Consider the following 12,901-nt stretch of genomic DNA (forward strand, 5'->3'; position numbering starts at 1 on the left):
TTTTGTATATTCAACTAAATACAAATAGTGTAGTGTATTCGATCAACCTATTTCTTAAAATTAAAATAATAAATCCGGAATAATGTTTAGATTTTTAGGTATGTTAAGCTGGCACAACACTATCAAGGTATAGAGATGTAACCTATTTCATAATTTAGGGCTTATTTAGGGCTAATTTGGGCCCGTGGTCACAAATTTTGGGCTCTTTTATTTTTTGTAAAAAATAGTGTTTGCGCTAGCTTAACGTTAAGCTGGCCGAACATTGCTGTAAAACGTGCTAAAAATGATTTCACGGAAAATTCACGTTATACAATAATTTATGGCTCATTTAGGGTTCTGGGAATATGATAATGAAAAATGAAAAAAAAATTCTTCAGACAATTTTTGTTTAAACAATTCTAGTAAAAATAAAATAAACCATTTTATTCTATTAACCTATGTTGAGGCTCACTTAGGGCTCCATAAATATGATATTTGAATGAAACAAAAAAATTGTTTAAACAATTATTGTTTAAACAAATTTGCCAAAAAAAAATTCTTTTCTTTTCTCTTGAATAAATTCAGGCTCATTTAAGGCTCCTGAAAAATCGTCGACCGAAGGCCGCGCGATATATACTTTACCCATTTTTTTGTTATATATGATGTTGTGCCACCTTAACGTTATAAAAAAAAACAATAAACAGAACCATAAAACCCATTTCTAATCCTCGCATAAATTAGGGCTCATTTAGGACTAATTTGGTCACGTAGTCCTAAATTTTGGGCTGTAGTATTTTTTGTAAAAAATAGTGGTTGCAATAGCTTAACAATAAGTTGGTTCAAGACTGCTGTAAAACGTAATAAAAATGATTTTAGTGAAAATTCACCTTATAGAATAGTTTAGGGCTCGTGTAGGGCTCTGAAAATATGATAATCGAAAATAAAAAAAAAGTTTTAACAATTATTGTTTAAACAAATTTGCCAAAACAAAATGTTTTCTTCTCTTTGCTCTTGCATAATTTAAGGCTTATTTAAGGTTGCTAAAAAATCATCGACCGAAGGTTGCCCGATATTTTCTTGCCCTTTTTTTCTTGTTATATATGGTGTTTTACCACCTTAACGTTATAAAAAATACATGAAGAAAAACATAAAACCTATTTTTAATCCTCCCATAATTTAGGGTTGATTGAGGACTAATATGGGCCCGTAGTTCTAAATTTTGGGCTCTAGTATTTTAAAAATGTAGGATATTTAAATAGGAAAACGATCCAATGTAAAATCCCTTTTTAACGTCCAATAATTAAATTCATGAATAAAAAATTCTTGAAAATATAATCAAGAACCCAACGACCAAATTTGGACAACCACTACAAAATGTTCCCATTGGAATCTGGAAAACAAAAAGGAAACAAATCTCCCCCTCCCTTCTCCCTAAAAAAGAAAAAAAGAAGAAAACACCCTTTTTATTTTCGTCCAAAGTAAAGATAAATAATTTTGTTTTCTTCTTTTTTTCTTTTTTAGGGAGAAGGGAGGGGGAGACTTGTTTCCTTTTTGTTTTCCAGATTCCAGTGGGAACATTTTGTAGTGGTTGTCCAAATTTGGTCGTTGGGTTCTTGATTATATTTTCAAGCATTTTTTTTCATCTAGTATTTTTTGTAAAAAATAGTGTTTTCAATAGGTTAACAATAAGTTGATTCAAGACTGCTGTAAAACGTAATAAAAATGATTTTACTGAAAGTTCACCTTATAGAATAGTTTGTGGGCTCATTTAGGGCTCTGGGAATATGATAATTAAAAAAAAAAGTTTAAACCGTTATTGTTTAAACAAATTCGCCAACAAAAAATTTTTTTTCTTGCATAATTTAAGGCTGATTTAAGGCATCTGAAAAATCATCGACCGAAGGTCGCGCGATATTTTCTTGCCCTTTTTTTCTTGTTATATGTGTTGTTGTGTCACCTTAACGTTATAAAAAATACATGAAGAAAACAATAAAACCTATTTTTAATCCTCCTATAATTTAGGGTTCATTGAGGACTAATTTGGGCCCGTATTCCCAAATTTTGGGCTCTAGTAATTTTTGTAAAAAATAGTGTTTTCAATAGCTTAACAATAAGTTGGTTCAAAACTGCTGTAAAACGTAATAAAAATTATTTCACTGAAAATTCACTTTATAGAATAGTTTAGGGCTCATGTAGGGCTCTGGGAATATGATAATTCAAATTTTAAAAAAGTTTAAACAATTATTGTTTAAACAAATTTGACAAAACAAAATATTTTCTTTTCTCTTGCATAATTTAAGGCTGATTTAAGGCTCCTGAAAAATCATCGACCGAAGGTCGCGCGACATTTCCTTGCCCCTTTTTTTTATATATGGTATTGTGCCACCTTAACTTTATAAAAAATACATGAAGAAACCCATAAAACCTATTTTTAATCCTCCCATAATTTAGGGCTCATTGTGGACTAATTTGGGCCCGAAATCCCAAATTCCTAGAGCCCTAAATGAGCTGTTCTATAAAGTGAATTTTTACAAAAATATACTAGAGCCAAAAATTGAGGACTACGGGCCCAAATTAGTCCTCAGTGAGGCCTAAATTATGCGAGGAGTTAAAATGGGTTTTATGATTTTCTTCATGTATTTTTTATAACGTTAAGGTGATGAAACATCATACATAACAAAAGAAAAGGGCAAGGAAATATCGCGCGACCTTCGGTCGATGATTTTTCAGGAGCCTTGCATGAGTCTGAAATTATGCAAGAGAAAAGAAAAGAAAAATTTTTTTGTTGGCAAAGGACCCCGCACTAAATGTATGGGAAAATCGCTTTCGGTGGATTTAGCTGAAACATTGTAATTTTTGAATTTTATAAGTGCCGGATGAAATATCTGTAAAAAAATCCATAAAAATTGACAGTTTTAGCGCTATGCGGCGCTAAGCGCTCAAGATCAGTGAATAAAACGAATTACAACAGATTTTGTTACAAAAGCGATGTCAACATAGAAATCACGGTTCAGATCGTGATCTGTCATATTTTCGTCTACACCGTTGACTCATATAGCGCGCTTCTAAAAACGATCGAACGCTAAGCGCCCAAGATTTTAACATGACTAATTAATCACTTCTTTAAAGGCAGAAATGGTACCCAAAGTAACATTAGTAACTAGTGCGCACATACCGATAATAACATTCTACCCTTCGCAAGAGGGTTGAACGCTAAGCGCTCAAGAACAGTGAATAAAACCAATCCTAGTAACTTTAGCGACAAAAGCGATGTCACTATATGAATCACGCATCAGAAAGTAGTCAGTAATATGTTTAGCCAAACCAATGAGTTTTATTGCGCGCTTCTCGAAACGATCAAACGCTAAGCGCCCAAGATTTGAACTTGACTAAGTAATTACTGTTTTAAAGACAGAAATGGTATCCAAAGTAACATTAGTAACTAATGCGCACATCGATAATAACAGTGTACCCTTCACCAGAGGGCCGAACGCTAAGCGCCCATGATCAGCGAATAGAACCAATCCTAGTAGCTTTAGCGACACAAGTGATGTCTGTATACGAATCACGCATCAAGAAGTGGTCAGTAACATGTTTAGCCAAACCAATGACAATATGAGTCAACACCGTTGACTCATATAGCGCGCTTCTCAGAACGGGCAAACGCTAAGCGCAGAAGATTTGAACTTGAATAAGAAATCACTTTTTCAAAGGCCTTTAAAGAAGTGATTAATTAGTCAAGTTAAAATCTTGGGCGCTTAGCATTTGATCGTTCTGAGAAGCACGCTATATGAGTCAACGGTGTAGCCGAAAATATGACAGACCACGATCTGAACCATGATTTCTATGTTGATATCGCTATTGTAACTAAATCTATTGTAATTCGTTCTATTCACTGATCATGAGCGCTTAGCGTTCAGCACTCTTGAGAACAGTACAATGTAATTATCGGAAAGCACGCACTAGTTACTAATGTTACTTTGGGTGCCATTTTTGCCTTTAAAAAAGTGATGAATTAGTCAAGTTAAAATCTTGGGCGCTTAGAGTTTGATCGTTTTGAGAAGCGCGCTATATGAGTCAGTGGTGTAGGTGAAAATATGACAGAACACGATCTGAACCGTGATTTCTATGCTGACATCGCTTTTGTAACAAAATCTGTTGTAATTCGTTTTATTCACTGATCGTGAGCGCTTAGCGCCAAATAGCGCCCAAACTGTCAATTTTTTTGGATTTTTTTTACGGATATTTCATCCGGCACTTATAACCTTAAAAATTACAATGTTTCAGCTAAATCCACCGAAAGCCATTTTCCACACATTTAGTGCGGGGTCCTTTGCTTAAACAATAATTGCTTAAACAATTTTATGTTCCATTCAAATATCACATTTATGGAGCCCTAAGTGAGCCTTAACATAGGGCAACAGAATAAAACTTTTTACTTCATTTTTACTAGAATTGATTAGACAAAAATTTTTGAAACAATTTTTTTTTCATTTTTCAGTATAATATTCCCAGAGCCCTAAATGAGCCCTAAATTATTGTATAAGGTCAATTTTCCGTTGGTTAAATCCAACTTTGAATTTTTTTTATATATATACGGCACATAAAATGTTGAAAAGTCAGAAAATTTATTGAAGAAATGATTATTTTCACGGCAAATATGAATTTTGCGAAAGATAAAAATTAGCGGGTAGCAAACTACAGCATTTGAACGGTAAGAATCGTTTATAAATTTATTTTTTACTTACAATTCCGACATAATAGAAGAATGCTCGAAATATACCAGGTTTTCAAAAGGCCACGCCATGATGATAGTGACCCTAAATTTTGCGAAATCCGTTGCGAAATGGAGAAAAGGTCAGACAAAATTGACATGCCCTGTGTGTATCTTGTAACTGTATTTGAAATCAGCCACTAGGCTAGCTGTCAACTCCACGCCGCGTACAGAGTGAAGGTAACAGCTAGTCTGGTGGTTGATCGCAAATACAGTTACAAAAACAGAGACAGGGCATGTCAGTTGTCTCTGCTTTTTGCTCCATTTCGCAACGTATTTCACTAAACTTGTGGACACCATCTTCAAGATCTGGCTCTTTGGAAGAGCCGTGAATCTTTAGAATTCTTCTATTATGTCAGAATTGTGAGTAAAAAAATAAATCAGCAAACGATTCTAATCTTTCAAATACTGCCGCCTGCTACTCGCTGGTTTCTATCTTTCCCAAAATTCATATTTGTCGGGAAAATAATCATTTCCTCAACAAATTTTTTGATTTTTCAACATTTTATTCAGCCGATGATCTCGCTACCTATAAAAAAAATAATTCAAAGTTGAATTTAATCAACACCCTTAACCTAACACATCAAATTATTTATATTTGTTTAATCCAACCAAAACTTTGTTAAAATCGAATAAAATTTTACCAACGAAAAATGTTGTTATGAATATAAAAAAACTTTTTGGATTCAATAAAAAGATTGCAGTTAACCAAACATTCTTGTTGAATAAATGAAATTTTTCTGTCCGCTTGAAAAAAATTTTAAATAAGTATTAGATAAAATTAACAAACGAGCAGTTATTCTCACCGTGCAGACAACGAATGCTAGATAAGACTTGTTCATGGCCTCGATTATGTATGAATCACATAACTAGACGTCTAAAATTTTCATATTACGTGGAAATGAAATGCCTACCTCTAAAAGTAAAGCAATGGCTGGAATAATGGAAGATGCAGATGGGATGTAGAAAGTTTACGAGGACAATGAGAACTTTTTACGCGAGACTCAAAATATACACACGCAGAAGCATGCAGAAGTAATACGGATAGAAAGTTTCCTCATAAAACTGTAGGAAATGAAGTTATTATTTTTAACACTTGTAGATGTGCTTTTTGCTTCTTTAAACATATTTTCTTGTCCGCAATCAAAACCGTATTCTGCATGACATTTTTCTGTCTAAGGTGTTAAAACACATATTTCGGATTTTTTATTTTTTCATGAAGTTGCGATTTGGAATGATCCAATTCTCAATATCAATTACCTGTCAAGAAATTTTATAAGCAACAACTTTTCAGTATTCATTCTTATATGGCACATCCGAGTCCGCACTTTTCTTTGTTAAAAATTAATTTCTTTAACTGAAAACTCAATGATTTCTGTTGAAGATCCATCATTTTTCGCTAAAAATGCATCTTTTTATTTAAAAATTATTTTCAAATTTTTAAATTCATATTTTTTTGGTTAAAAATATAGCTGTTTAGTTTACAATTCATATGTTTGGGCTAAAAATTGATATATTTGGTTGAAAAGTTCATATTTTTTAGTTGAATTTAATTGTTTGATGTAAAATTAATCTATTTTAGTTGAAAATTGAGTTTCTTTTTAGTTGATCATATTTGGTTTAATTGATCTTCTGTTTCTGTTGAAAAATAGTTTTTGTATATCGATTGAATTGCGGTTTTTGATCTACTAGTCTGAAACCAAAATGCTTTTTCTTCGTAGCTGTGAACAAAATTTCTCTATACCGTTCGCGAAGAAAGGGAACTAATGCGAAAAATCAATTTATATTTGTTTACGCCAATTGATAGTTTTTTTATTTTCACTTTCATAATAAAAAATATTATTCCTATATCCAAAAAACTCGAATTGTTATTAAACGGAAAATGTAAGCCTTTTTATGGAGTTCCTGTGTTCGAACGCCTCTTTGATCGCTCCTCCTGTAAAATGAAACTACCGCATGTTAGGTCGCCTTCTTTCTTTGGTTGATGTTTATCGTTTTAGTTGACAATTCATTTTTTGGTTGCAGATTTAAATATTTTGTTGAAACTTATTTTCTTAACTTAAAAATTAATCTTTTTAACTGAGTATTTAACTATACTATTTTTTCTTATAAATTCAACTATTTTGTTGAAAATTCAACGTTTTCTAAGACATTTTCTGTGGAACTTGGAAGATGTAAATCATTCAAAAGTGAAAGTTGAAACTAAGTAAATTTAAAACTTTTAGAAAGAAAAAATACTAATTTTCAAAGCCACAGAGATTTATTTATAGCACAATTTAGGAAAATTTTAATTTTCCTTCTACACTGAAATTAAGGATTTTTGAAAATTAATTTTAGATCCGCAATAGTTATCATTTTGAGTTAAAAATGACAACTAGAATGACATATAACGGTATCGTAACCCGGAGATCAGTGTTAATATAAATGGGAATTAATCTTAATTTGCAGAAAATCATACGAGTCGCATTTTTTCTGTTTCAGCTCTATCGCCATACGTACCTGGCCCACTACAAGATCGTAAATCTGGAAACTCTGTAAGTAAACGAGCCGTGCGCTTATCGCATTTACGATAATCATATTTCAGACTTATTTCGGAGTAAAATTTAGATTTGCATTTTAATCTCGCGCCACGAGTTGGTGGCTGTGGCTCTTTTCTCTGGTCCACAAACCCTCTTAACACCCCGCGTCCAAATTACAAACTGCACGCGATTTTAATCCTACTTCTCACTTTCCTCATTTTTTTACGTTTTTTCACCTTTTCTGTGGCGACCCCAAAGGGTCCGCCGGTCGCGGGTTTCTGCATTAACTCGAGGTTAGAGTACAGCTAGAGAGGTTGTCCTTCGACCTCCGCTACAGTACTTCTTTCTTCGCCTGATTCCTCTACCTTCCTCAGGCAAATTAAAGGCAAGCACGATGGCAGAAAGCATAATTTGTGCTTCGTTACCTCGCCTTGGTGTCTCGTGTTCGCGTAAAACTGGAAGAAGTAGAGACAGAAAAAGTAAACAAAGTTCTGATTGTTTTGCTAGTAAGAAGAGCATTGCTTCTAGGAAGATTCGTAACTTTAATCACTTCCTTTACGTTTTAATTAATTTTCTCGCAACTTTTCTGAGACAGTAACGAGAGAAGTGTCAGTTTCAAATCTTTAGGCACTTAAAAGCTCTTGAAATGCTTTTTTATGGAAAGTTTAACATATGTTACTTTAACATAGACATAATATTTTGCTGCCCCCCACCTAAATGTCTTACGCAATTAATGGACGCCTGATAACAAAATGCTTGGAATTAAGTAAATGAATTAATTTTTAGCAAGGCAAAGGAGACCTCTCTCGTTCTCTATAGTATTGACGTGTTTTACTTCAAGTGGTTAAGGGGCATTTGAGTCAGACGATGAAATATAAGTCATTTTCTATTATTCCTTTACTCAATTTGTTATTAATTATACGTGGGGTAATCTATATAATACCCAACGCTTTTATGACGATAAGAGGAATCAAGAGGAGCTCCTTTGTTTTCACTCACTTATCGCGTGTTATTTTCTTTATTTCTTTCTAGCACCCAGTCATACAGTTTTTCAGTACACCTTCCAACTTAGCTGCATAAGTGCATAAGGTCGTAAGCCACGCCACTTTCAAAAATGACTTTTTATCGCATTTCATACTTATGAATGCTTCGCATCGATTATTGGTAATATTTTGAACCACAAATGACACATTACTTCAGTAATGTCTGATGTACTTGAAGGATCAGTCCACGGACCCACCAAGCTAACATAAAACTCCTATTAAAATCATAAAGTCGTAAGCCACCTGAAAAAGATTGAAATCATCTTTGAAAAAAATCTATCCATTAAATATAAAAACTGTGCATTAATAGAAATTACTTTGGTTAAATTACTTTTTCAGGTATATTTAAAATTTTTTGGCTTTAAGAAATTAAAAGAACAATAACTATGAACCTTTTTCATGTCAATTTTTACCTTGAAAACTTTTATTTTAAATGTGTATTTTTTCAAAACCAGTAGATTAGAACCACTGGTGGAAAATGTTTATTTTCGTGCTTTATGACCTTATGCAACTAGATGTACGATACGTCAGTTTGATATCTTATAAAATTCTGATTTCACTTGAAGTTGTTCCGATTAAATGGAAATTCTCTACTTTGAATTGGTATATCAAGATATTAATATGTTTGATCGACACAATAATTGTTGTAAATCTTAATAAATTGAACTGTCTATTCAAAAAATCGCAAATATTATAAACTCTGCAATTTCAATTATTTGCATTCGAAATTTTTTTAACTTAAAAGAATTAAAATAAAAAACTTGACTTTTGATCTTTAAAAACATCAAAGTACAAGAATGTTTATTTATCCTTTTTTAACCTTCAAAATTTTGTAATTGTAACTTGAAAACGCAGAAATTTAAAATTTCGAAAGTTTAAAATTCTTCAAAACAATTTAAGAGGACAAGGCCAAGTGAAATTTTTTGTTTAATCTGCTTTTTCGGCTTATGTGAGAAAGTTGTGGTATCCTATAAGCATAACCCCTAATTTAAAAAAATAGAGATCACGCTTATTTACCACGGATGAGTTAAAAGTTTTTAAAGCTGCGGAAATAGAAACCTTTTTAGGAAGTTTAAAAAGTTAAAAACTTCTTAATTCCTCTCGTTTCTCTATCCGAAATGATCATTTTTTTTAATTTTTCAAAATTCCAAAACTTTAACCCCCTTTGCGTGACTAAACGCGATATTTTATTTTTCGTGGTAGAGTAGAAGCGTTAGGTACATAATATATGGACGGCCCTCAGGTTCTTTTCCTACCGCTTTTGCTTTTTGTGAGATAAAACTTATTTTCAATATTCTAGACCAAATGAATAATTGAATACTTAAGGAACTTAGTATCAAAGAGAAAAGTGGAAGTTCGAATTACTTAAGCAATATAGTATTTTAATCCTTAGTGTAGTATACAGTATTAAGAAAAATATTCTATGCTTCTCACGTTTCATGGTCTTTAAAGAAGAACATGAACTGTAACTAATACCTCCGAAAAATGATATATATTTTTCAATTAAATTGAACGTAATATGTTTTCCAATAGTTTCCAAAGCTTTGATTAAACTTGCCTTAATTGTACTTTAATTTACGTAATTATTTTTGGATAGTGGGCGTAGAGGAAAATTCCCTGATTCGTTAGAATCTGTGACTGTATTTATGAAATTGGTAAACGATCAACGATTCATTCATTATTTCACGCCCTGACCCAGGTAGAAGAACAGCTGCGTCGATTGTTAACCATCACACGCTCCTCGGTCGATTTTTTGCTCGAAAAAAGAATAGGAACAATATTTCACATCATCCACCCTCAAGCCTTGTTTTCCTGAAGAAAATTGAGCTATAGCTGTAAGTTCCTCAAGGTGAAAGAGATAAGTTTGTGGTTATAATTCTGATTAGCCTTTTATGGAAAGATAGATTAGAGGTGAGGAAAATAATTTTTCAAATTATTTAATATAATTTATAATAAAAACGTTAACAAACAAAAATTAAAATTTTAGAACATTTTTATTCTGAAGTTAAGGAGATAAATCTCCTCTCTTGTGAACTGAAAAAAGGGAAATACTAAAGGAGAAACTCGAAAATAAAGTAAATCTTTTCCTGTAATTAAAACTGCTTTTATTCAAACTTAGAAGATAAATTTGATACTAACTGAAACTTTCAGAGCCATTTCAAGTCAGAATTCACGCATAAAAACTAAAATCCCTTTAAGACCACAGGGGAGAATTGTGAGCGTCACTAGATTTAAAAACTTTTCTATGTCCCTCTCGCTCAAGATTCGATAAAAGCGAAAACCGGCAATTTCGTTTTAACCTCACCCAGAGAAAAGAATAGAGAGAATAAATTTAAACACATCCATCCGAAGTTCGTCTCGTTAGCACGTACGAATGCAGTAGTCGTAGGAAGAAGGATTAATGCAGTAATTACTAGGATTCCTGCGAGCACCTAAACTTCACCTGGTCTATTCTGAAAGTGTATTTCAGACCTAGACGACTGAGGAGCGGCTAAACTGCGAATGGGTTAATAACCACTTACCCCGAGGTACAAAACCGTGCGTTCCAAACAGATTACCAAAACAGTTCCTATTACGAAGCAAAAGTGGTAACTGGTTGAAGCCGTTCGGATCTGCTATTCGTCCTCCAGTGCATATTAAAGTCGTTGTTGCTTCCCTATTGTGGTAACTTAATGTGGGATCAACATATTAAGCGCCATGAAACGATGCGAATTTTCATCAAGAACGCTTTTTTGTCTATAACTATGAAAATGTTTTTTCTCATGACTCTCCTCCTTTTCCATACACTTTTTTTCTTAACATAAAACCTATCAGCACTTGCAAAGCTTCAAAAAATCAAAATAAACCTTTTTTACTTTCTTCTTATTTGGGCTATTAAAATCTTTTGTGGAAAGTTGGTATTTGAGTATTCCCATACCCAGTATGATTTTTTTACTCAGGATCCCACACATTCAGAACAAAATTATAAACAAAATTCACTGATGAACCTAAATATTCAAGTGTTCATCGAGAGAAATAAATAAATTTTTCATTTAGTAGATTTTTATAAAATCGACTTTTCAGGCTATATAATTAAATTTTTTTTATTTGTAATGTTCATACATCCGGACACAAGCCAAGGCTCCGTTCCTTTTCCAGCTCCCCTTTAACTTGACAAGTCCGTACATTTAGAAGTGGTCGTGTTATTAACGGACGCTTACATTCTGCCTTTTTTATTTAAAGTATGCGTATGAGCATAATAAAATGATATAGTAAGATTTATTCAAGAAAAATAAGTGCATTTTTCTTTAATAATTTTAAAGTAATAATAGAATTTCATTCAAATGATTTATTTAGCCAATTCATACTGCAACATAATTGTATAAGTATTTTTTAAATGTTGGAAAGGGAAAATTTATTACTAAACTAGTTTAGAAAATATTTTTAAACCATTCTTCACATAAAAAGTATAAGTTCTATAAAGAGTCCATTTTATTACATATTTACAAAATAACATATTTTTTATATGCTCAAGCAATTGTATGCACAGACTACTCGCAAAATTTGTTTTGAATAATTTATTTTGAATAATTTGTTTTGAATATTATTATTAATAATAATAATAATTAACCGCATCCATGAATGTTAAGAAAATATAACTTGAAAATATAATACAAAATATTTTACTAGATGCATTGCTCTAAATAAATTTATATTACGGCTTTCATCGAATAAAAGATAGATAAGTAGTTTCATAAACTATTTCAATGAAATTATAATGTTAGTTTTCAATTAATAAGAAGAAAAGTACTTTATTTGTATCAAATATATCGCATTATATAGTTTTTCTTTTGTTAATATGCATACTTTAAATTTAAAAAATGTTTAATTCTTTAACCTAAAAATTGGATTTGATCGAAAAAAACGCTGGATAAAAGAGTTCGATTCGTATCAGAAAATACAAAGGAAACTAAACAGAATCCATATATAGAAAAAATTACATTTGACATCGACCTTTTTGTTAAATCCTGTTACGGCTACAATGGGGACACACTTAATCCAGACGTCCAAAGCATCTAACTCAACGAATTTAAATAATTTTTCCCAATTGATTGTTTAAATTTGACAAATATTATACTTTACTCATATGCGTTGTTAATTTAGGTCAATGGTGTTGGTTTCGTGCATGTAATATTTTTTTCTGTACGGATTATCATTACTTTGTGATAATAGGAAAATATAAATATTGTTCAAGAAAATATTAAAATAAATTGAAAAGTTGAGAAAAGATTGTACATCGTAATATTTTGAAAAATCCTCTTCCCTCTTTTGAAATATTATGTCGTATGAATGTCGTATGAAGTTTAAAACGTATTTCCTATAAGGACAAAATTACGTTTTTGTAAGTTTTTTTTTAGAATTGTCAATAGTAGGTGTATCTAGGTGACCCTCAATAATTAATTTTTTGGGGTTTCTTGTAATATACATTGATTCTAATGCATAAAATATTTATATTACTCAATTAATACAAAGACTCTATGTTGCGTTTAAAGTATTGTTAAAAACAAAGAATTGAATAATTAGGACATATTAGTAAATTATAAAGG

The 12,901-nt window shown here is 31.7% G+C and overlaps 1 protein-coding gene across 6 annotated transcripts in view; it reads left to right on the forward strand.

Moving 5' to 3' along the window:
* LOC117179413 (venom dipeptidyl peptidase 4) overlaps window positions 1-12,901 on the forward strand; it is a 794,327-nt gene that overhangs the window by 629,778 nt on the left and 151,648 nt on the right. For all 6 annotated transcript variants that reach the window (XM_033371173.1, XM_033371175.1, XM_033371177.1 and 3 more), the window contains exon 6: window positions 7,235-7,287. In XM_033371173.1, the coding sequence (XP_033227064.1) occupies window positions 7,235-7,287 (53 nt within the window). The remainder of the gene's footprint in view (window positions 1-7,234; window positions 7,288-12,901) is intronic.

Source organism: Belonocnema kinseyi, chromosome 9, assembly GCF_010883055.1.
Source record: "Belonocnema kinseyi isolate 2016_QV_RU_SX_M_011 chromosome 9, B_treatae_v1, whole genome shotgun sequence".
Classification (NCBI taxonomy): Eukaryota; Metazoa; Arthropoda; class Insecta; order Hymenoptera; family Cynipidae; genus Belonocnema; species Belonocnema kinseyi.